The sequence below is a fragment of the Leucopleurus acutus genome (assembly GCF_964270905.1).
Source record: "Leucopleurus acutus genome assembly, chromosome: 10".
Classification (NCBI taxonomy): domain Eukaryota; kingdom Metazoa; phylum Chordata; class Mammalia; order Artiodactyla; family Delphinidae; genus Leucopleurus; species Leucopleurus acutus.
The window spans coordinates 69,545,171-69,570,503 of NC_139153.1; the positions used below are offsets into that span (position 1 = coordinate 69,545,171).

The 25,333-nt window shown below is 39.4% G+C and overlaps 1 protein-coding gene across 1 annotated transcript in view; it reads left to right on the plus strand.

Moving 5' to 3' along the window:
- The window catches only part of DNAH8 (dynein axonemal heavy chain 8), a gene marked incomplete at its 3' end in the record, with an annotated part of 330,699 nt that overhangs the window by 126,780 nt on the left and 178,586 nt on the right, over nucleotides 1–25,333 (plus strand). Inside the window, exons 36-43 of the mRNA XM_082847518.1 lie at nucleotides 1,352–1,551; nucleotides 4,295–4,448; nucleotides 6,452–6,615; nucleotides 7,750–7,852; nucleotides 8,866–8,970; nucleotides 9,340–9,501; nucleotides 20,075–20,299; nucleotides 23,423–23,595. Of these exons, the coding sequence (XP_082703644.1) occupies nucleotides 1,352–1,551; nucleotides 4,295–4,448; nucleotides 6,452–6,615; nucleotides 7,750–7,852; nucleotides 8,866–8,970; nucleotides 9,340–9,501; nucleotides 20,075–20,299; nucleotides 23,423–23,595 (1,286 nt within the window). The remainder of the gene's footprint in view (nucleotides 1–1,351; nucleotides 1,552–4,294; nucleotides 4,449–6,451; nucleotides 6,616–7,749; nucleotides 7,853–8,865; nucleotides 8,971–9,339; nucleotides 9,502–20,074; nucleotides 20,300–23,422; nucleotides 23,596–25,333) is intronic.

Here is a 25,333-nt window from a genome sequence, read left to right on the forward strand (position 1 = left end):
CACAAGTTTTGTTTTCAAAGCATTTTTGTCCTATTTATAAATGCCATTCAGATACTACTGAGGGAAATAAAGAGTTTAAGAAACCTTTGGTGACCACCTCATTCTTATATAAGTAGGTTTTTACACTTAAGAGTATAGCTATTCATAGGCTGTGCTTTGAAAACTTGATTTTGCAAGTCCAAGGAATTCTGGGATTCAGTTATTAACTATTCTTACCCCAAAACAGACTCTTAGTGTTGTCTATACTGGTGTATTCTGTTTTCTTTACCCCATATGCCCTGCTGTTAGCCAAGCTGGATTCTTACTGTTACTTCATTCATGGCCTCTAAAGGAAGGCTTTTCCCTTCCTGTAAAATGTCTTCTCCCTCCCCCTTTTGGAAGCCCACTTATTCTCAGATGCTCCCTCCTCAATGAAGCCTTTCCTCCTTGCTGCAGGCAAAAGTCATTTCTCCTCCTCAGAACTCACAACAGTTCACACCACTCTTATTACACTTACTACACACTAATTTGTAATATAATCATTTGTGGAAATTCCTTGAACCTTTATATTCCTTCCCATCTCTGAGCTTCTGTGATTCTAAGTATGAAAATTAATTGAGGCATGTTGCAGAAAAGACCTTACTTTTATTTTCCTTTGTGAAACTTTCATATCAAAGATTCTCAGAAAAACAGAAAAACCCATTAAAAATAGAATTAACTTTTGTTCTTTTTTTTTTTTTTTTTTTTGCTGTACGCGGGCCTCTCACTGTTGTGGCCTATCCCGTTGTGGAGCACAGGCTCCAGACGCGCAGGCTCAGTGGCCATGGCTCACGGGCCCAGCCGCTCCGTGGCATGTGGGATCTTCCCGGACCGGGGCACGAACCCGCGTCCCCTGCATCGGCAGGCGGACTCTCAACCACTGCGCCACCAGGGAAGCCCTAGAATTAACTTTTAATAAGTGAGATATTCATATTAGGGCCGGAACAGGCAGGAATATAGCAATGTTTATATGTTACTTTAAAGAGTTCAAAAGAGTCTCATATATATTCTCATTTGCTTCTCATAGCAAGCTGCTGAGATAGAGCAGCTGTGATTATATCCATTTTGGCTGAAAAACACCAACTAAAAATATAAATAAGAACATGATGATTTAAGTTCCATTATCTCATGTAGGTGGTACAATAAAATAATTAGTAGTCAGAGTGTCAGAAGGTTCTGGTTTGAACTTGCAACACAATCATCTTGAGCCTTGGTTTTCTTGGCCGTAAAATGACCCAATGACTTCTAGGGCCAAGCTAAAAAATTCTGATTTTAAATGCACTTAATTTGTAATTGAAAATGTCATGACATATTCTTTGATTTCCTTCTGAAGGATGTTTGCATATCTGCCATTAAGGAGAAGGATATTGAAGCCAAGCTGACTCAGGTGATTGAGAATTGGACCAACCAGAACCTGAGTTTTGCAGCATTTAAGGGAAAGGGAGAGCTGCTGCTCAAAGGAACTGAATCGGGAGAGATTATCACCTTGATGGAGGATAGTTTAATGGTCTTAGGTTCCTTACTAAGCAACAGGTAATTTTATAATTTTCAGGGGAGGGTTTTGATTTGGTATTTAGGGTTATATAATTTTAGATAAAAGCCCAGTTTTGTAGCTGTGGCACAACACAAGATTCTGACCTAAAGTGTTGACTCTTGTCTGTCCTTACATGAACTACCTATTTTCCCTACTAATCATGGCCTACATCTCTTCTATGGTACTCACCTCCCCTTCCTATGTTTCCTGATGGGCCCCATCATAATTATTCTCCCTCAGATTGGCAGCTTACCTCCTAAACATCTGGACTCCCCACGAAGATGACACCTTCATTTTATCTCCTTTCTCTTTTCATTCTCTGATTTTTCATCATTGCCCTCCTTGGCTAAACCTGCTCAAGTGTTTAACCAATAGCCCTGGAAAAGTATGCTGTCAACACATGAAGGAACATAATGAAGGGCTTGACACTTACACACTTGGATTTTTTATGGTGAAAAGTGGCCATATCTGTGCTGGGTCTACTGCAGCCTAAACGAGGCAACATGTCCATCACTGGACTACTGAACCGCTTGAAGGTGACTGTTATCTCAAGCGCAGCTTTAGGAAATGGGACCCAGATTAAGTACACTGTCTTGGCATTAGCAACCTCTAATCCCCTAGCTGACTATCCAGTAATTCTTAACTGGTCTTCACCCTAACACACCTAAGAAATATGTCACATTATCTCAGAGGTCATTAACAGAGGTCAGTGTCCATGGGGATTCTAATACCCTACCTCCAGGTTGGGACTGCTGTTTAATGAATGACATCCTGCATTACCTCTGGCTCAGAGGCAGTCTTGTATTTGGATAATGTACTAACTCACAAAGCTCCTAATTCTGGGTTGAAGTTGCTGGGGTTAAACTCCTAGGGTATGTCCTCTGCTTTCAGGGAATCTGAATAACCTGGCAAAGGTGACCATAGGCCATTCAGTGGTTCCTAGACTTCACAGGCTGCTACTTCCCCATGGTTCACTGCAAATTTTTCCATCTTGATTTCCTGAATGATGACCTCTTGAGGAAAGGCTGTAGATTCACCTGAACCTGGTGTGTAGCCCAAGAATTCAGGACTTGAAGCCTTTCTTAATTTCATTCTTAACTTGCTTATAACCTGAATATTACAGTACTTATTTATGATACTAGTAAATTCAATGTTGAGGCCCTGCTAGAAGGAGTATAAGGATATCTAAGAAGTCACAACACTTCAGTAGATTCTCCTAGAGAAATTTGCAGCATCAAGTGGATCCAGAAAACCTCTTCTAGAGCCAACCACAGACTTATCTCATAGAAGGCAGTACCAGCTGGATCTCTAGGGCTACCTGGATGTGAGAAGGAAATTGTGTATCTTCATGGGTGAGGCTTCACTCACCTGGATTCCCTGGATGGTGACACTTTCCTGGTGGGTCCCTGATTCCCTGGCATTCCAAGGGCCTTCCTACCTGTTGTGAACAGGTTCCACCACACAAAGCTGTGCAATGCAGGTACCTGGCCAAACGACAAAAACTGGTCATTAGTGATTTTATTTCAAATCTCCCTTTTACTTGTTGGGAAGTTACATACCATCAAAGATGTTTTTTTTTTTTATTCCGTGCAAAATTATTTTTGGCTCCAAATATCTAAGTCCTTCAACTCCCTGAAATGCCCTTCCTTACCGTCTTGGTCTGTGTGTATTGATCTTGAAGGTTTTTTTTGGCATATTGACTGCCTTTCAGCTCTAGCCTGATGGCCAGATAGACACTATAAATTGGGAGTTGAGAAAAATGCCTCTTACTGCCAGATCAACTCATCCACCTCCTTGGGACAGTTTCTGTACAACCCCTTTATACCTGCATGTATAACATAGTCTTCCATAGAAGTGAAGGGTTACGCTTAGGCATCAGACTGTTCCCAGAAGAACCCCATTCTTCATGTGAGCCCCTTCAAGTCATCCTGTCCTGGATCAAGTAAAGTTTTAAGACTGTACTCAACAAATGCCACTCACCGGGAAATTCCACTACACAACTTCAAAGCTACTTGCCATGGCCACAAACTGAAGTCAGCTTCTTAATTCAACTGTTGTTAATTAGGTCTTTCCCCAGTATCTTCCCATCACTTCCTCATGGCATCCACTCTGTTTCTTGTCTTTCTTAGTTGTGCCCAGCTTTCTGGGCACCTTGTGTTCTGATGAACACTTCAGCTAGCCCTGATGGTAAAAAAACAGGAACCAGGCTTTTGGGGGATAGCAGTTCTGTATCGTTAACGCTGCAGAATCTAGGCGTAGTGCCTGGTGGAATTAGCAGTCTATGGGTGGGAAGAGCACATCTGTAGTAGACATCAGACCTCAAGCTTGACCCTGGCCTTGTGGTAGTAGTTCCATAGACAAGTAACAACAGTACCCTCTGTGTGATTTTCCACTTGGATTTGGTTCACAAAAGACTCGGAAAGCCATCTTATTCCTTGTTTTCCCTTTACTCAGAGGAGCAACCAGCACAATTCCTTTACTGGACCTCTGTGGCTTAAAACTTGGTGAACTTCTTAGTTTATCACTGATACAAGGGACCATTAAGTGAAATCACTATAATTATATGTTTCATTCATAAAAATGCAAACATCTTATTAACTGTATGAAATTTAATAGGAGCTGCCTTTTTTTTAGGAAAAAATGTTCAGTGTCAAAGGAATTTTTCTCCTATTATTTGTTATAAGCTATACTATTTTCTGAATCTTCCTTAAAATGTAATATCTTTCCATTCTCACTTTTTAGATATAATGCTCCATTTAAAAAAAATATCCAGAATTGGGTGTATAAATTGTCCACTTCCTCAGATATAATTGAAGAGTGGCTAGTAGTCCAGAACCTTTGGGTTTATCTTGAAGCTGTCTTTGTAGGTGGGGATATTGCCAAACAGCTACCTCAGGTAAATATGGTTTTTGTAACTGCTGATAGAATAATTTAGTGTATGTTGTTTATATGTCTCTGTAAAGGTCTTCAGAAAGACATATAGTCATGTCTTGATTATTTGCACCAGGGGTTTGCAAACTGTGGCCAACTCACCTGTTTTGTTTTTTAATTTTATTTTTGGCTGTGTTGGATCTTCATTGCTGCGCGTGGGCTTTCCCTAGTTGCGGCAAGCTGGGGCTACTCTTTGTTGAGGTGCATGGGCTTCTCATTGCTGTGGCTTCTCTTGTTGTGGAGCACGGGCTCTCGGGCACAGGCTCAGTAGTTGTGGAGCATGGGCTTATTTGCTCCGTGGCATGTGGGATCTTCCCGGACCACGGATCAAACCCGTGTTTCCTGCATTGGCAGGCAGATTCTTAACCACTCTGCCACCAGGGAAGTCCCACCTGTTTCTGTAAGTACAGTTTTATTGGAATACAGCCATGTGCATTCATTTATGTTCTGTCTATGGCTTCTTTAGCATTACAATGACAGAGTTGAATAGTTGTAACAGAGACCATATGGCCTACAAAGCCTAAAATATTTAGCATCTTGCCCTTTACAAAGAAGTTTTTTTAAAAAAGTGCTGACCTTTGATTTACATTAGTAGAAACAAGAAACTCACATAATTTTCAAATCTCCAGGTTGTCTGAAGAGGTACATTTGAATATGATATTATTAAATTATAATAGTTCATCTCTTCTTAGAATTAGACTTATTCCTCTGAGAGTAAAAGTTAAAATAATCTGTATTCTGTAAACACAAATTAACTATTAGTAAGTTGTTAACTAATAGTAGATCAGAAACATGAGGCAAGGAAACTTACCCTTAGAAGCCTGTAACAAATTCTTTAAAACAGCTTTATGGGACCTTTTAAATGAATGCCAGTAACTTACTAATAATTATTCTATGAAGGTAATTTTCCTCTTATAAAATTAGGCCTACTCTTTCTTTTTTTAAACATTTATTTAAAAAAAATTTTTTTGGCTGCATCGGGTCTTAAGTTGCAGCACGCGGGGTCTTTGTTGAGGCGTGCGGGATCTTTCGTTGCCGGCGCGGGGCCTCTTTGTTGCGGCGCGGGGCTTCTCTTTAGTTGTGGCATAGGGACTCCAGGGTGTGTGGGCTCTGTAGTTTGCGGCACGCGGGCTCCCTTGTTGAGGTGTGTGAGCGCAGTAGTCGTGGCGCGTGGGCTTAGTTGCCCCGCGGCATGTGGGATCTTATTTCCCCGACCAGGGACCAAACCTGTGTCCCATGCATTGGAAGGTGGATTCTTTATCACTGGACCACAAGGGAAGTCCCCTAAGCCTACTCTTTTGAATTTCCATACCTATGGCATCACTATAGATTAAAAATCAAGGATAAAGCATTTTGAAAATAGCTGGTTTCCCTTTGTAACACATTTTTAAAACATAAATCATTTTTAATCAGAAAGTTTTATTTTTTAAAAGTGCACTTAAAAGTTTTAACAGAGGCAAGATCATGCCAGTTTCTAAAAGCATTTTAAAAAATTGAATGCAAAGCTTAATATCATCCATGGTAAACAGTTTTCATTTGCAAAAATGCTTTGTTTTGGATTTTTACTGTTTTTCTTTTTCCTGGGGTACTATTAAGCTTTAATTATTCCAAAATACTGAGATCAAATTATTTTCATGCTTCTTCAGTTTGCTCATCAAAGCAAAACACCTGGGGTACTGAAAGACTAGATTTGCCATTTAAGTTGATAGCTCTGCAGATTAATCATGTGGCACTTCGAAAAATGTATTAAATGTAAGGAAAAATATCAGCGGTAAACCTCATTGTGATAGAGCAGCATTTCAATAAGCCATTCTCTTGTTCCAGAGTTAATTCAGATGAAAAAAAACTGCCCCTTTAAATTATGTAGCCTGAGACTAATAGGCTGGTTTGAGGAACTATAGGAGATGCCAAAGTGAAGACCTGGCTTCATTCAGTTATCCACATGCCAACTTTTACTTTTGTTTTTAGGAAGCAAAACGTTTTCAGAATATTGACAAGTCATGGGTAAAGATAATGCAGCGAGCTCATGAGAATCCCAATGTGATTGGTTGCTGTGTTGGAGATGAAACCATGGGGCAGCTTTTGCCTCATTTACATGAACAATTGGAAGTATGTCAGAAGTCACTTACAGGGTAAGAGTTTAATTTTTAAATTACCTATCCTTTTATATGTGATGGTGTTTTATCCCAAACAAGTTCATAGAATTGACTGCATTTTTGGTTTGGTAGTGATGGTTGAGGTGGTGTTAGGAATTTAACATGTCACATAAATTTAATTTCTCTGCAAAAAAAGACACCTTCAAGTTGAGGGTGGGTGAGTTACAGCATTGTATTAGTTTTGTAGGGCTGCTGTAACAAATTACCACAAACTGGGTGGCTTAAGACAACTGAAATTTATTTTCTCACAGCTCTGGAGGCCAGAAGTCTGAAATCAAGTTAGCAGCACCTTCTGAGGGCTCTAGGGAGAATCTTGCCTTGCCTCTTCCAGGTTCTGGTGGCCCTTGGCTTGTGGCTATATAACTCCAATCTCTGTCTCTGTCTTTATATGTCCTTCTCCTCTTCCTGTGTGTCTCTTATGAGGACACTTGTCATTGGATTTAGGGCTCATCTGAATAATCCAAGATTATCTCTTCTCGAGATCCTTAACTTCGGTACATTTGCAAAGACCCTTTTTGCAAATGAGGCCACATTCACAGATTCCAGGGAATAGGACGTGGACGTATCTTTTTGGGGCTACCAGTCAACACACTACAGGCATGGAGTAGAGATGTGCACTCAGAGAACAATTAACCAGACAAACTCACAGATAGTTTTCTTAAAAGGCAGTTCATTCTCAATTTCTATTTGAAACAGGGTAACGATATATCTTAGTTTGTCCAAATTTATGCCTCTGTCCTGGCTGAATGGCTATTTGTCCCCCCCTCACTCTCAAAATATCTTGGTTTGGAGGTAAATTATGTGTTCCCCCTGGGTTTAAGCCGCGAGGTTCACAGTACTCTTAGAAAGTTTGCAGGAGGGCTCGTGATGAGAAAGAAGATAGGATGGAGCAGCCTTGCTCTGGATCACTTTCTTATTTCCACTTGTTTTCCCAAGTGCCATCCATGGTGCAGCAGGACTTTCTTTCTAACCAAACATTTCAGAGGCAAATGGGAAATGACTGTAGGTGTTTGCTACTATCTTATTGATGTTAGTGATTGCGTCTTGGCTAAAAAACCCCAAAATTAATAATTCAGAAAAAATTATTTGGTAACGTGACTTTATTTAAAGGTATTTGGAGAAGAAACGATTACTATTTCCAAGATTCTTCTTTGTATCTGATCCGGTTCTCCTGGAAATTCTTGGACAAGCCAGTGATTCCCATACCATACAAGTATGTATCTAATTATCTGTTACCTAAATCCTTTTTTTTCACAGCCTATGTATTAAAAAATAAAAATGAAGTTAATGTCTTAAAAGTGCAGTCAGGAAAGAAGAGTATTAAAAATTATGTTGGTTATAAACTGTCTTATTTTCTTTGTATTTGGAGCCCATCAGCCTGAGGCAAGAGTCACCGATTATGCAACTCACCAGCTGGGTGACCTTGGCCAGCTTCTTAATTTTCCTGTGCCTCAGTTTCTTTGTCTGTAAAATCAGGATATTAATCATTTCCACCTCATGGGATAGTCATAAGGATTACACGAGATAATTCATTGAGAAGTTCTGGACACACAGTATGTGCTCACTAAATGTAATTCATTGTTATGGGTATTTTAATCTAAATATTCTTAGATCAAATAGGGATTGTGGTTTGGATTTGTCCTTTTTTTGTCCCAAGTGCTTCTCAAATGCTTTTATTGCCATTTCCAAGGGCAATACTTCCAGGAGGAAGAGAAAAACTACAGAGAACTGGGTGTGAGAGGCACTGGAACACCCATCCCAGGGACATTTCTGGTTTGGGAATTTGGGAAACAGCTAGTAATACCTTCCTTGTTGGTTTCCAGGGAGTTGCGGGGATGAGAAAGGAAAGGAGGGAAGTAGAAGCTGTGTAAGGCAGACATAGAGCCAAGAGAGAAGTACTGAGCTGTCCCTGGGAGGGAAGAGGGCAGGGACCATGTGGTTCAGTGTCCATCGGGAGGAAGATGACAGTTACTAGTCGAATCTCCATAATGTAAGAGGTGCATTTGTAGGTCTTGGAGGAAACATTCTGTAGGGCTGGATTTTTAAAAGTGGGCTTCCAAGTCAGTCAAAGGTCAAAGAAGAGTCTTTTTTTTTTTTTGAGACAATGAAGTAAATTCTTAATCTCTTACAAATATAAAAAATAGTAAAGCTTTTAAAAACATCTCAGTGACTTTTGTGTTTAACGTCACGTATGATGTGTTTGCTCTGTCTTGTGCTTTCTTATAGCCACATCTCCCTGCAGTGTCTGACAACATAAATGAGGTGACCTTTCACGCAAAAGACTATGATCGTATCATGGCTGTCATATCAAGAGAAGGAGAAAAAATTATTGTAATTTAACTTGGTTAAAATTTTATTAGGATTTCTTTAAAAATTTAGATTTGAGAAGAATGCAATTCTCTTATGAAAGAAAGGGAGGGGAGTGGTGTCGGGTTTTAGTTCCATAGCCCTGGCTTTGTAACAGACTAGTTTGGATAACTCATTTAACTTCTCTGAGGCTCATTTTATTATCTATACAATGAAAGTTTTAGACCAGATGATCTTTATAGTTCTTTCCATATATAGTATTAGTTGATTTTACTCACGTTTTAAATATTTTATATGAAATTGTTTGCTTTGCCTGAGGTACTTTGATTTATGACATTTGTAAAAATACCAAATTATTATCAATTTGTAACGTATTTGTAATATATCTTTTAGTTGGATAATCCTGTTATGGCCAAAGGTCCCGTGGAGATTTGGCTTCTGGACATGTTAAAAATGCAGATGTCGTCCTTACATAATATAATTAGATCTGCATTCTATCAAATCAGTGATTCAGGATTTCAGCTCTTACCTTTCCTCAATCACTTTCCAGCACAGGTGAGAATACGTGACATTTAAATAACGAAATAAGGGGGAAAGATATTCAGGAGGCAGTTAGCCTGATGATGTGGAGGCTGTTCAAGCTTAGAACTAGTTAGAGAGGCCCACCCACCCTCAGCCCCCAACCACCTGCTTGACCACTTGCTTGTCCACCTACACCATTCTAGGCCAACCCATCCCATCCCTGAGAAGAGGATTTGCCACTGTTCTTCCATCATTGAGGATATACACTGAGACTAAAGCACTAACGAGAAATTTCATCTTATGTATAAGCGACACCTATCTATGTATAAAAACCGTCTATCTATATCTATTCATACATAAATATAGACACAGATATAGATATGGATATGGACATATATAAAAGGAAGGAGCATATCTTTTTCTGAAATGAAATCCACCTTGCCTTTTGTTTATTTTGCCTTCAAATAATTAAAAATTGGCATAATTTGTTAAATACGACTAAGTTCCTTTTTAATATTTAATTAAATTAATTTATTTATTTGGCTGTGTCGGGTCTAAGTTGCGGCACGTGGGATCTTCGTTGCGGCATGTGGGATTTTTCACTGTGGCACGCTGGCTTCTCTCTACTTGTGGCGCACAGGCTCCAGAGTGTGTGGGCTCAGTCATTGTGGTGCACGGGCTTAGTTGCCCCGTGGCATGTGGGATCTTAGCTCCCTGACCAAGGATCAAACCTGCGTCCCCTGCTTTGGAAGGCAGATTCTTAACCAATGGACCACCAGGGAAGTCCCACGTTAAATGTGACGAAGTTTTAAAGAGAGAAGACCTTGAAGAGGCTGGAGCAGGTGTTCTCTTGAACAACTCTCCTGCCCTTTGGCTCTTAGAAGTGCATTGTCAGGTGCCAGATATTATTTAAACGGGGCACAGAAAATGAAGAGCTAACAGTTCCATTACATTTTCAGCCAAGATAAATGAAAAGTGATGGTTTGTGATCTGGGTCAGAGATAGTGTGGGATAGAAGGCAAGAGCTATCCAAGGAAAATATAGGCAGGTTTTACTTCCCCAGCTGCTCCTCCCAACCTGAACTCCAAATCCTATGTTACTGCACACACAGTGGAGGCAGCTGAAATCATATGAAATTATTCAAATGACAGAAGTACAGACATAAAAACAACCTTCACTGGAGAGAATATTTTAATATTGTTTTTGTATTGTATAATATCCTTGGTAAACTTTAATATTCTTATTAGCATTTGCGATAAAGCTTTATAAAATACTTTATTTGATAAGCTGAGAAAAATAGCTCCTTAGACTAAATCAACATACTTTCTCTCTCTCAGGAAAGCTTGATCACCCTTTATACGCTGAAGGAGATATAGGATTAAAGTTGGAAAAGTTGAAAAGCAAATTTAAAGTAGCAGTGAAGTTGAACAGGATATAGTAAGAAAGTTGACTAACTCTTAGGACTTTATTTAATGTGTGTATATATACATATATATATACACACAAAGATTTTTAGATAAAAATCTTAACATTGTACTGGGCAAATTTCAGTTTTCTGGAAAAATTGCTTTAAAGAGTAATGAATATATAAATATATTCATTCTATATTCATTCAATATATAGTCATTCAATATATTCATTCAATATATATATTACTCTTTAAATTGCATTTTATTTCATTTATTTTTAAAATAAATAAATTTATTTATTTATTTACTTGTTTATTTTTGGCTGTGTTGGGTCTTCGTTGCTGCGTGCAGGCTTTCTCTATTTGCAGCGAGCAGGGGCTATTCTTCATTGCTGTGCATGGGCTTCGCATTGTGGTGGCTTTTTTTGTTGCGGAGCACAGGCTCTAGGCGCGTGGGCTTCAGTAGCTGTGGCACACAGGCTCAGTAGTTGTGGCTCACGGGCTCTAGGGCTCAGGCTCAGTAGTTGTGGCACATGAGCTTCGTTGCTCCATGGCATGTGGGATCTTCCTGGACCAGGGATCAGACCTGTGTCCTGTGCATTGGCAGGCGGATTCTTAACCACTGTGCCACCAGGGAAGTCCCTAAATTGCATTTTATAAAGCAGGTTTCCCAAATAAATTTGCCTATTATACAATGTTAATTTTTTATCTAAAATTGTTTAAAATTTCACCTCTGTTTTCTTCTCAAACACGTTTTTAAGATTATGAACCCAATGGATCCTTGTTGCAAAAATTGGGGAAAACTTGGAGAATATGAAAGTGAAAATAAAAATTTCCCATTTTTCTACCACTTGGAAATGATGACTTAATATTTCCATGTGGTCCCTTTCAGTATTTTTTAATATGCTTATTATAAGCATCAAATAATATTGATGAGAATGAGCATTCTTATTTTATTTTTTATTGTAATGAAACATCCTCCAGTTTTCCCTGTGAAGTCTGCTGCCTTCTTAAACCTAGTGAAAAACATAATTTAAGCTTTTCTTGGTGACTTAGGGTAGTCATTTTATTTTTCTCATCATTATTAGATTATAATTACTATACAATGTTGTGTTAGTTTATGCTGTACAACAAAGTGAATCAGTTATATGTATACATATACCTGCATACCCCCTCCTTCTTGAGCCTCCCTCCCACCCTCCCCATCCCACCCCTCTAGGTCGTCACAAAGCACCGAGCTGATCTCCCTGTGCTATACAGCAGCTTCCCACTAGCTATCTATTTTACACATGGTAATGTATATATGTCAATGTTACTTTCTCAGTTCGTCCCACTCTCCCCTTCCTCCTCTGTGTCCACAAGTCTGTTCTCTATGTCTGCGTCTCTATTCCTGACCTGCTAGTAGGTTCATCAGTACCATTTTTCTAGATTCCATATATATGTGTTAATATACGGTATTTGGTTTTTCTTTCTGACTTACTTCACTCTGCATGACGGACTCTAGGTCCATCTACATCACTAACAATGACTCAATTTCATTCCTTTTTATGGCTGATATTCCATTGTATATATGTACCACATCATCTCTGTCCATTCATCTGTTGATGGACATTTAGGTTGCCTCCATGTCCTGGCTATTGTAAATAGTGCTGCGCTGAACATTGTGGTACATGACTCTTTTTGAATTATGGTTTTCTCAGGGTATATGCCCAGTAGTGGGGTTGCTGGGTCATATGGTAGTTCTATTTGTAGTTTTTTAAGGAACCTCCATACTGTTCTCCATAGTGGCTGTATCAATTTACATTCCCACCAACAGTGCAGGAGGGTTCCCTTTTCTCCATGCTCTCTCCAGCAGTTATTGTTTGTAGATTTTTTGATGATGGCCATTCTGACCTGTGTGAGGTGATACCTCATTGTGGTTTTGATTTGCATTTCTCTAATGATTAGTGATGTTGAGCATCTTTTCAAGTGCTTGTTGGCCATCTGTATGTCTTCTTTGGAGAAATGTCTATTTAGGTCTTCTGCCCATTTTTGGATTGAGTTGTTTGTTTTTATTGATATTAAGCTGCATGAGCTGCTTGAGTATTTTGGAGATTAATCCTCTGTCAGTTGCTTCATTTGCAAATATTTTCTCCCATTCTGAGGGCTGTCTTTTCGTCTAGTTTATGGTTTCCTTTGCTGTGCAAAAGCTTTTAAGTTTCATTAGGTCCCATTTATTTATTTTTGCTTTTATTTCCATTTCTTTAGGAGGTGGGCCAAAAAGGATCTTGCTGTGATTTATGTCAAGGAGTGTGCCACCTCTCTTTTCCTCTAAGAGTTTTATAGAGTCTGTCCTTAGATTTAGGTCTTTAAATTCATTTTGAGTCTATTTTTGTGTATGGTGTTGGGAAGTGTTCTAATTTCATTCTTTTACATGTAGCTGTCCAGTTTTCCCAGCACCACTAGTGAAGAGGCTGTCTTTTCTCCATTGTATATTCTTGCCTCCTTTGTCAAAGATAAGGTGACCATAGGTGCATGGGTTTATCTCTGGGCTTTCTATCCTGTTCCATTGATATGTATTTCTGTTTTTCTGCCTGTACCATACTGTTCTGATTACTGCAGATTTGTGGTATAGTCTGAAGTCAGGGAGCCTGATTCCTCCAGCTCCGTTTTTCTTTCTTAAGATTGCTTTGGCTATTCGGGGTCTTTTGTGTTTCCATACATATTGTAAAATTTTTTGTACTAGGTCTGTGATAAATACCGTAGGTGATTTGATAGGGATTGCACTGAATTTGTAGACTGCTTTGGGTAGTATAGTCATTTCCACAATGTTGATTCTTCCAACCCAAGAACATGGTATATCTCTCCGTCTATTTATATCATCTTTGATTACTTTCATCAGTGTCTTATAGTTTTCTGTATACAGGTCTTTTGTCTCCATAGGTAAGTTTATTCCTAGGTATTTTATTCTTTTCGTTGCAATGATAAATGGGATTGTTTCCTTAATTTCTCTTTCTGAAATTTCATTGTTAGTGTACAGGAATGCAAGAGATTTCTGTGTATTAATTTTGTATCCTATGACTTTACTAAATTTGTTGATTAGCTCTAGTTTTCTGGTGACACCTTTAGGATTTTCTATGTATAGTATCATGTCATCTGCAAACAGTGCCAATTTTAGTTCTTCTTTTGACGTTTGGATTCCTTTTATATCTTTTTATTCTCCGATTGCCGTGGCTACGATTTCCAAAACTATGTTGAAGAATAGTGGTGAGAGTGGGCACCCTTGTCTTGTTCCTGATCTTAGAGGAAATGGTTTCAGTTTTTCACCACTGAGAATGTTGTTTGCTGTCGGTTTGTCATATATGGCCTTTGTTATGTTGAGGTAGGTTGCTTCTATGCCCACTTTCTGGAAAGTTTTTAATCATAAATGGGTGTTGATTTTGTCGGAAACTTTTTCTGCATTGATTGAGATTATTCTATGGTTTTTATCTGTCAGTTTGTTAATCTGGTATATCATATTGATTGATTTGCATATATTGAAGAATCCTTGCATTCCTGGGATAAACCCCACTTGATCCTGGTGTATGATCCGTTTAATGTGTTGTTGGATTCTGTTTGCTAGTATTTTGTTGAGGCTTTTTGCATCTATGTTCAACAGTGATATTGGTCTGTAGTTTTCTTTTTTTGTGTTATCTTTGTCTGGTTTTGGTATCAGGGTGATGGTGGCCTCGTAGAATGAGTTTGGGAGTGTTCCTTCCTCTGCTATATTTTGGAAGAGTTTGAGAAGGATAGGTGTTAGCTCTTCTCTAAATGTTTGATAGAATTCGCTTGTGAAGCCGTCTGGGCCTGGGCTTTTGTTTGTTGGAAGATATTTAATCACAGTTTCAATTTCAGTGCTTGTGATTGGTCTGTTCATAGTTTCTGTCTCTTCTCGGTTCAGGCTTGGAAGATGGTACTTTCCTAAGAATTTGTCCATTTCTTCCAGGTTGTCCATTTTATTGGCATATAGTTGCTTGTAGTAATATCTCATGATTGTTTGTATTTCTGCAGTGTCAGTTGTTACTTCCTGTTCATTTCTAAATCTGTTGATTTGAGTTTTCTCCCTTTTTTTCTTGATGAGTCTGGCTAATGGTTTATCAGTTTTGTTTATCTTCTCAAAGGTTCAGCTTTTAGTTTTATTGATTTTTTCTATTTCCTTCATTTCTTTTTCATTTATTTCTGATCTGATTTTTATGATTTCTTTCCTTCTACTAATTTTGGGTTTTTTTTTCTTCTTTCTCTAATTGCTTTAGGTGTAAGGTTAGGTTGTTTATTTGAGATTTTTCTTGTTTCTTGACGTAGGATTGTATTGCTATAAACTTCCCTCTTCGAACTGCTTTTCTACATCCCATAGGTTTTGGGTCATCATGTTTTCATTGTCATTTGCATTTAGGTATTTTTTGTTTTCCTCAGTGATCTCTTGGTTGTTTAGTAGCATACTGTTTAGCCTCCATGTTTTTTTTTCTTTTACAGGTTTTTTCCTGTATTTGATATCTAGTCTCATAGTGTTGTAGTCTGAAAAGATACTTGATACGATTTCAATTTTCTTAAATTACCAAGCCTTGATTTGTGATCCAAGATGTGATCTATCCTGGAGAATATTCCATGAGCAGTTGAGAAGAAAGTGTATTCTGTTTTTGGATGGAATGTCCTATAAGTATCAATTAAGTCCATCTGGTCTAATGTGTCATTTAAGGCTTGTGTTTCCTTATTAATTTTCTGTTTGGATGATCTGTCCATTGGTGTAAGTGAGGCATTAAAGTCTACCTCTATTATTGTGTTAGTGTTGATTTCCCCTTTTGTGGCTGTTAGCCTTTGCTTTATGTATTGAGGTGCTCCTATGTTGGGTGCATAAATATTTACAATTGTTATATCTTGTTCTTGGATTGATCCCTTGATCATTATGTAGTGTCCTTCCTTGTCTCTTGTAATAGTCTTTATTTTAAAGTCTGTTTTGTCTGATATGAGTATTGCTTACTCCAGCTTTCTTTTGATTTCCCTTTGCATGGAATATCTTTTTCTATCCCCTCACCCTCAGTCTGTATGTGTCCCTAGGTCTGAAGTGGGTCTCTTGTAGACAGCATATATATGGGTCTTATTTTTGTATCCATTCAGCCAGTCTATGTCCTTTGGTTGGGGCATTTAATCCATTTACATTTTTTAAAAATTTATTTATTTATGGCCACATTGGGTCTTCATTGTGGTGCGTGGGCTTCTCTTTGCAGTGGCTTCTCTTTTTGTGGAGCACAGGCTTCAGGCACACGGGCTTCAGTAGTTGTTGCATGTGGGCTCAGTAGTTGTGGCTCACGGGCTCTAGAGTGCAGGCCCAGTTGTTGTGGCACATGGACTTAGTTGCTCTGTGGCATGTAGGATCTTCCCAGACCAGGGATCGAACCCGTGTCCCCTGCATTGGCAGGTGGATTCTTAACCACTGCGCCACCAGGGAAGTCCCTAATCCATTTACATTTAAGGTGATTATTGATATGTATGTTCCTATAACCATTTTCTTAAATGTTTTGGATTTGTTTTTGTAGGTCTTTTCCTTCTCTTCTGTTTCGTGCCTAGAGGAGTTGTTTAGCATTTGTTATAAAGCTGGTTTGGTGGTGCTGAATTCTCTTAACTTTTGCTTGTCTCTAAATCTTTTGATTTCTCTGTCGAATCTGAATGAGATCCTTGCTGGGTAGAGTAATCTTGGTTGTAGGTTTTTCCCTTTCATCGCTTTAAATATGTCTTGCCACTCCCTCTGGCTTGCAGTTTCTGCTGAAAGATCAGCTGTTAACCTTATGGGGATTAACTTGTATGTTGTTTTTCCCTTGATGCTTTAATATTTTTTCTTTTTGTTTAATTTTTGATAGTTTGATTAATATGTGTCTTGGTATGTTTCTCCTTGGATTTATCCTATATGGGACTCTCTAGGCTTCCTTGACTTGACTGACCATTTCTTTTCCCATGTTATGGAAGTTTTCAACCGTAATCTCTTCAAATATTTTCTCAGCCCCTTTCTTTTTCTCTTCTTCTTTTGGGAGCCCTATAATTCACATATTGGTGTGCTTAATGTCCCAGAGGTCTCTGAGACTGTCCTCATTTCTTTTCATTCTTTTTTCTTTATTCTGCTCTGCTGCAGTTATTTCCACCATTCTATCTTCCAGCTCCCTTATCCCTTCTTCTGCCTCTGTTATTCTGTTATTGATTCCTTCTAGGGTATTTTTCATTTCACCATTGATTGTCTGTTCTTTAGTTCTTTTAGGTCCCTGTTAAACATTTCTTGTATCTTCTTGATCCATGCCTTCATTCTCTTTCCAAGATTTTGGATCATCTTTACTATCATTACTCTGAATTGTTTTTCAGGTAGTTTGCTTATTTCCTCTTTATTTTATTGGTCTTGTGGGTTTTTATCTTGCTCCTTTGTCTGCAAGATAATTCTGTGTCTTCTCATTTTGTCTAATTTACTGTGTTTGAGGTCTTCTTTCCCTAGGCTGCAGGATTGTAGTTCCTCTTGCTTCTGTTCTCTGCCCCTGATGCTGAGGTTGGTCCGGTAGCTTGTGTAGGCTTCCTGATGGGAGGGACTGGTGCCTGCGTTCTGGTGGGTGGAGCTGAGTCTTTTCCCTCTGATGGGCAGGACCATGTCAGGTGGTGTGTTTTGGGGTGTCTGTGAACTTAGTATGACTTTAGGTAGCCTGTCTGCTGATGGGTGGGTTTGTGTCTCTGTCTTGTTTGTTGTTTGGTCTGAGGTGTCCAGCACTGGGAACTGCAGGCAGTAGAATGGAGTCTTGTATTCAGATAGAGGCCTCCTGGAGAGCTCTCACTGCTTAACATTCCCTGGGACTGGGAATTCTCTGGTGGTCCAGCATCCTGGACTCAGCGCTCCCTCCCCAGAGGCTCAGGCCGACTTCCAGCCAGGGAACTAAGACCGTGCAAGTTGCTCATTATGGCAATAAAGGGGATTATTTTAAAAAAAAGATATAAAAGACAAATGAAACCCCAGACAAATGGTAAAAGCAAAATCAAACAAGGAGACACAGGGAAACACACACATACAAAAGAAACAAAAACAGAACAAAATAAAACAAAAAGGAAGAGAACAACCAGACAAACAAAAGAACCTGAAAACGAAATCAAACAATTAAAAACAAAACTAACAGAAACAAAAAGCCCCAAAACAAAACCAGAGCAGAGTGCCAACTGAAGAATAAAGCAAAGAAACAAAAACTGACAGAAATGATGAAAAAAGGGAAAAAACACAGAAGAAAAGAAAAGCAAAGTAGAAACAGAAATATAAAAAAATAAAAAATACATTAAAGAAAAAGAAGAAAAAAAGGGAGAACACAGAACAACTGAAAAGCAAAAGTAAAAATAGAAATATATAAAAAAATTAATAAAAGATAAAAGATATGTTAAAAAACAAGAAAATCCCAAAAGACTAAATAAGACTAATAACAACAAAACAAGAACAACAACCAAAAAAAGAACCAACAACAGAACAAATCAAAACATAATAAAAATAATAGCAATAATAATGTTATCTAAGCTGTCAGTGTCCTTGCTCCTGCTGTGAGCCACAGCCCACTTCCACCTCCCCAAGAGGCCCTCCACTGCCTCTGGGCTGTTCTCTGGACCTGTTGTGTGCCCTGTGGGGACCACTCAGGCTCTGATCTGGCCCAGTTCCTGCATGTGCTGCCCCCAAAGTCCACAGCTGCCAGCGCTAGACTGTTTTCATATGTGGGAACTCTCATTGTCGACTCAAATATTCCATGGGTGCAGGTTCTACCTAGCTGATCGTGGGGGTTTAATCTGCAGCTTGTGCAGCTAATGGGAAGATTTTCGATCCTCTTCCTTGGTCGCCCCACCCCTGGGGTTCAGCTTTGATTTTATCCCACCTCTGTGTGTGGGCCATCCACAGGAGTCTGCTCCTGGGGCTGCCCTGAAGCACTTGGGTCTGACCCAGTGAGGACAGGGTGCAAAGGTGGTATGGCTGCTTGGGTTGTGGGAGCCCCAGCAGTACCAAATGCGCAGGGAAGCCAGCGGCCTCGGGTGCAAGAGAGATCAGGATAGTTATCATTTTAAAGATCAGTTTTTAGAATATACCTCTATGTAGTGATTTTGCAGGGTCTGCAAGTCTGTTTGGTCTTTAAATCAAGAAAGCCTTACACTACTGTTTCAGTACTGTTTCTCTTTGCTTTTGTGCAAATAGAATCTGCTTGCTCTTGGGAGCTTCCTGACAGCAGCTATTTCTTCTACATCCCATTACTCCTCTCAGCCAGGTGCTTCATTTATCTTTACCTGTAGACCCCAGGATTGGCCACTACTGTAGCAGGAAAATTATTGAAGTTCCAGAGGAAGCAGGGATAAGGAAAGGGTTTTATTCCTGCTTTACCTACATCAAATGCCATGCCTGCAGTACCCGCATTCCCTCACACACTTTCCTTCCCCTGCCAGATATGGAATTCCTTTTTGGTCCAAATGATCTTGGATCTGTTGCTTGACGCCGGGGATGAACAAAAGCTCCCAGAGGGACAATTGTTGCAGTGAGGGGGTGAGGGTAGGGCATGTTCTGACCACTTTTATTTCCTTTTCTGCAGCAGAAATTGTAGGTAAGGTGACAGTCCACTCACAGTTTCCTTATGCCTTCATCAGGAGACAAAGGACAAGCTTTTCCCCTTCTCACTTTCTGTCTGTCTCTCTCGTAGATAAATATATAGACAGAGAAGTAGATGTAGATAAAGATATGGATATTAGAGAGAGTGTGAGATTAAGAAAAGAGATAGGCAGCATATCCTTTTTAGAAGATGCAAAGAAACTTTTGCAAAACCCTGCTGAAGAAAAATACACAGTAGTCTATTAATTCCATTTCTTTTCTTGAGAAAGAAAAATCACTGTATGAAGGTATATGGGTCTCAGGCCCTCTGTAGAAAAATTTCCCAAGCATCTTCCATTAACATATAATTCCATAAATCCTAGCAATTGTTCAAATTATTATTTATCTATCGACATTGAAATAATTAAATAATCAATAGTTTGAACTTTAAATGTTTTTACCCTTTGGGAGTAGAAAAATGCATGTCCCTTTTTTAGTTTAAAATCAGTAAGACTGTTCACCTTTATGTGACTAAGTGACCACTAAATTTTATTGCAGATGTGCTTTGAATATTTGGTAAATTTATTTGTCTTCTGGATTTGTAGGTTGGGCTTCTGGGACTTCAGATGTTGTGGACACATGATTCAGAAGAGGCTTTAAATAATGCAAAAGATGACAGGAAAATCATGCAAGTGACCAATCAGAAATTTTTGGATATTCTAAATACTCTAATTGGTCAGACAACACATGACCTGAGCAAGTTTGATAGAGTGAAATTTGAAACTCTAATTACCATCCATGTGCATCAGAGAGATATTTTTGATGACTTGGTAAAGTATCATTTTTTTCTTAATTTAAAATTATTTAGTGTATTAATTAATAAGTTAGTGCTTCTAATAATGAACATTTAAGTATTATATGTATTTCTTAACTTATATGAACCTTCCATCTGCTTGGTCCTTTTTCACAACTCTCCAGCATAGTTGTATAGTTGTAGACAACTATACGATGTCTACAAATATCTGTATTTGGAAGTTTTAACAATCATATGTGTATATTCACCTTTGGCATTCTGAAAGTCTGGAATCAACTGATGTGATTTGAACTAATTGTTTCATTAAACCAATAACCAGGGATGTGATATAATTTAGGTGGGCTTGGTCATGAGTTATGATAATGTTAGTTCATAACTTGGCCCCTGTACAGAGAGGGCAAGGAGAGCCTGAAGAGAGAGGCATGTTACTCCAGGTTGGTAGGTGGAAGTTTTAATAAGCCAGGAAGTTTACTCATGAGGCTTGTCTTGGGCAGCCACGAGCAGAGCAGATCTCTGCATTTGTCTGCCAAAGTAGTTTCTAAGTTTATATAGAGGCCTTAACTGTCACATATACCATCCAGATGGTCTCAACAACACATTGCTCTCTCAAGGCTGCATCCTTGAAAACAGCCCCACTGTGGGAACAGTGGGCAGAATGCCCGTTCCAAGGACAGGGAAGGGGATGAGGATCCTCCAATTGCCTGTGTCCATCCAGCTCTTGGGTCAGCCTGAGGTCATGTCTTCTAGATTACCTCTTCCAACAGATGAGCCAACTGTGAAAGAAGTCCGGATTGAATAGAACCAAGCTTCAGGGAACTCTCACGGCTGTTCAACTGATAGTGTCCAACAGGGCATCATGGGCTTGCTTTGGGCAAAGTTCTGCAGGGTGGGAGTAAGAGGGATGATATTTGAATTCCCTTTGGAAATAGAACCCTAACCAGTGGTCTTGAGCAGTAGTTATCTATTATGGTGTAGGGGCCCCAGGTGGCTTTGATATTGCACCGTTTGACTAGTTTTGTCTTTAACTACCACTGACTTATTCTATTTGATTTTATCTATCTTTTAGGCCTCTTTTTTCTTCACCAGAGACACATAATTCATGCAACCTGGGGTGCTTTTTTAGAGACTATGATCCCAGGCTATCTGTTTCAAATTTGTATCAAAAGTTCTGATCAGATAAGTTGTATTTATTGAAGATTGAAGGACATGTAGTCTGTCTATTCCCCTGTAATCTAGATCCTTCTTTCTCAAAGTGTTGTATGACAGTCAGCTGCATTGGGCCTCACCTAGGAGCTTGTTAGAAAAGCAGAATCTTCAGCCTCCCCACCAGACCTACTGAACCATAATCTGCATTTCAGTACGATTTCCAGGTGATTCCTATGTGTATTAAAGTTCCAGAAACACTGTTCTTGGATTTCTCTGGTTCAAGCTAACCATCAAAAAGCCGCATACTTAGACCATATTGCTTTGGCCTTCTACAGATTTGCTTTCACTGAATTGCAATTACCATTATACTTTGGCTTTCCTTGAAGTCCACTTCAAGAAACGTTCATATGGAATCCATTACTATACCTGCTATGAATGTACTATTGAGGATATCTATACATCTCTCACTGGCTCTTAAAGCTGACATCTCATGGAAGAAATTTCTTTTTAAAATCAAAATGCTCAGCACATCTTTACTTTCTGTACAGAATGGATTTTTTAAAAGAAAATATACACACAATTAAGACTGTGAAACTTTTTTTTTTCTTAATTGCTACTGAACTCATGGTCAGTTTGCATTCCAAGTAAAATGAGATCTCATGGCCAGCATATATGCATTTTATCTTCCCATGTCTAATGCTTAGAATAGACTGATGTACAGTAACAACTCAGTAAATATTAGCTATTCTTCTTTACTTTTTCCTCCTCCACCCCCTCTTTACCATCTTATTGGATTGTTGAAAGTAGCTAGCTGACCACATCTCCATGGCTGAGGGTCCTGTGTTAGAGAACAGAGTCCCTGGGGGCGGTACTGGACTATGTTACCTGAAAGCAGCTCTTTTAAGATGATTAATACAAACTGCATTTCAAGAGGGAAGATAGGAATTCTTAACTGGAGGGGGAAGCAAGATCATAAACAATGAAACAACAAAATGCAAGATGGTAAATAGCATGAAGACTTGATTAGATGGAGAACTGAGCATTGTACAGTTGCCAGAGTCTGTTTTTTAGTGTCGAGTGACCTGGAAGTGGGCCCTGGGTTGCGGAGCAGTGAAGGGGACCACTTGCCACTTCCTGTGTTGGTTCCCCTGAGTGGGCAGGACTGGGGTTTCTCCAGGTTTGCTGATGCAAAGTCATGAAGCACTGTAGAACGTGGTGGCGGTGAGATGTTGTTCCTAAACGTGCTCACCCGGTTTCTATCTCTTGCATCCCTGGTGGTAGGAGCCCAGTACCTCTTGCCCCATGGGTATAAGCTGATGACTGGGCAGATTGATTGGTTTGGCCACAATGCTGGTGCAAGAAGTCATGTGTGCATATATGACCATGCATTTCTCTGCTTAATCCCTTCCCATTTCTCATGGCTTCCCATTGCCATGAGAACAATGCCCAACCTCTTTCCTCTGCCCTGTGAAACCTCAGCTCTCACTCTTTCTCCAGAGTCCTGGATGCCTCAGCTGTACTGAACTTCTTTCAGTTTCTTGAACATGCCAGTCAGATCTTCTGTGTCTTCATCTAGAATGTTTTGCCCTCCCACACCTCCATCACCCCTTCTGTTTTATTTCCCTGGCTAATTCCTACTATTATTGCAGGGTTTAGTTTAGATGTTTCTTTCTCCAAGTATCCCCCTCAGACCTTCTACACTAGGTGAGGTCTTCTTGCTACATAATTTCATTACCCTGAGTTTCTTTTCCTACTTTATTGCAACTACTTGTTTATCTGATTGTCTTTTGTGCTCTTCTGTCAGCTCCAGAAGGCAGGAACCATGTCTGTCTTTGTTCACCCATCACAGTGTCAGGCCCAAGGAGGGCCTCAGTAAATATATGTTAAATGAATGAGAATCAATTCGTGAATGAGTGAATAAAAACTGCCCATATGCTTGTGTTTTATGCTACTGCAATGCAGTACTAATCTCTTTGTATTTCATGTTTTTAAGGTAAAAATGCATATCAAATCAGTTACTGATTTTGAATGGCTAAAACAGAGTAGATTTTACTTCAAGGAAGATTTGGATCAAACAGTGGTGTCTATTACAGATGTTGATTTTATTTACCAGAATGAATTTCTGGGATGCACTGATCGTCTTGTTATCACTCCATTAACAGATAGGTAGGAAACTCCATTTTTATTATTCCGTTTTTGTAATTAAGTCATGTGCTTAAAATTGTTTTAAAATTGCATTTGAGGACTTCCCTGGTGGCGCAGTGGTTAAGAATCTGCCTGCCAGTGCAGGGGACATGGGTTTGAGCCTTGGTCCGGGAAGATCCCACATGCCACGGAGCAGTTAAGCCTGTGCACCACAACTACTGAGCCTGCACTCTAGAGCCCGCGAGCCACAACTACTGAAGCCCACTCGCGTAGAGCCCGTGCTGTGCAACAAGAGAAGCCACCGCAATAAGAAGCCCGCGCACCACAATGAAGAATAGCCCCGGCTCGCCGCAACTACAGAAAGCCTGCGCACAGCAACGAAGAGCCAAGGCAACCATAAATAAATAAATAAATTTTAAAAAATTGCATTTGAAATGTTAACAAAAGCATTGCTGTCGTGTGGGGTCTGTGCTAGCTCATCAAAGTCTAACAATGAAACAACCATCATTGTTAGTTAAATGCACATATACATTACATTTTTATGAAATAGAAAAAGATAAAAGAGTAAAAGGACACTTGAATGTTGACTATGAGTAATTTAGTAATGAGGTTTAGATTGCAAGATGGACAAATGTCTCTAGAACCATAAAGGGGGTCATTAGAATTGCAAAGAAGGAAAGGACCTTGGAGGTGGTCTAGTTTAGTCTCCTGGTTTTTCAAATGTGGAAATTAATACCTAAAGTGATGTTTCTTGGCCAGGTCTGAATAATCAGTCAACGGCAGATCTCCTCACCCTTCTTTCCAATATAGGGCACTAGACAAGAGCTGGGTTTTTTTCATCTTTATATGTCCCACAATTACCTGGTTCCACATGCTGTGCATAGAAGACAATACACGTTTGTAGAATTGACTTAAATTGGGTCATAGAACAATGAATTCTGCTGTTACTTTAAACAGGGCTGCCTCCAGGTAAAATTATGATACAGCCAAATTATATCTTCAACCTCCTCTAGACTCATCCAACCTCCCTTTATATGCCCAGTCCCATCGCAGCGTAAATTTTTCAGGGTGTTTTCCCTTCAATCGATGTTTACATATAAAGCTTCATGTCTTACGAAGCTTTACTACGTTTGCTTAGATCTGAAGTAAATATAACTGAAGCTGGATTAGGGATACAAGGAGATTCATTATATTGTTCTTTACATGTGTCTAAATGAGCGAAACATTTCATAGTAAAATGATTTACTTGCAATGGTGTGCTGGAGCTGGCTTGTACCGGCATGCAAGCGCCAATGTCATGCATCTCTTCCCAGTTTTGTGCTATCACATTGGTAGCTTGTTATCAGCCATGGTGGAAGTAGTTATGCCACAGAAATCAGCAGACATAAAAATCAGGGAAAATTTAGGGAATTCCCTGGCGGTCCAGTGGTAGGACTCCACGCTTCCACTGCAGAGGGCACGGGTTCGATCCCTGGTCAGGGAACTAGAATCCCACATGCCATGTGGCGTGGCCAGAAAAAAAAAATCAGATTTATTTTTGTTCCTGGAGAGCCCATTGTTAAACATCCGCCAGTACACTGCTGCTTATTTGGTTCTCTGACTTGGGATTTATCGTGACCACAATGGAAGGAAGGCCTACAGGTTTTTTACATCAGAGTTGAGCGTTTTTGCAAACACTGTATTACTTCTAATGAATATCACATACTCCAGCCTTGTTTGGTTGCCTGTCTCTTATGTGGGCTGCTCAAATTCTAAAACA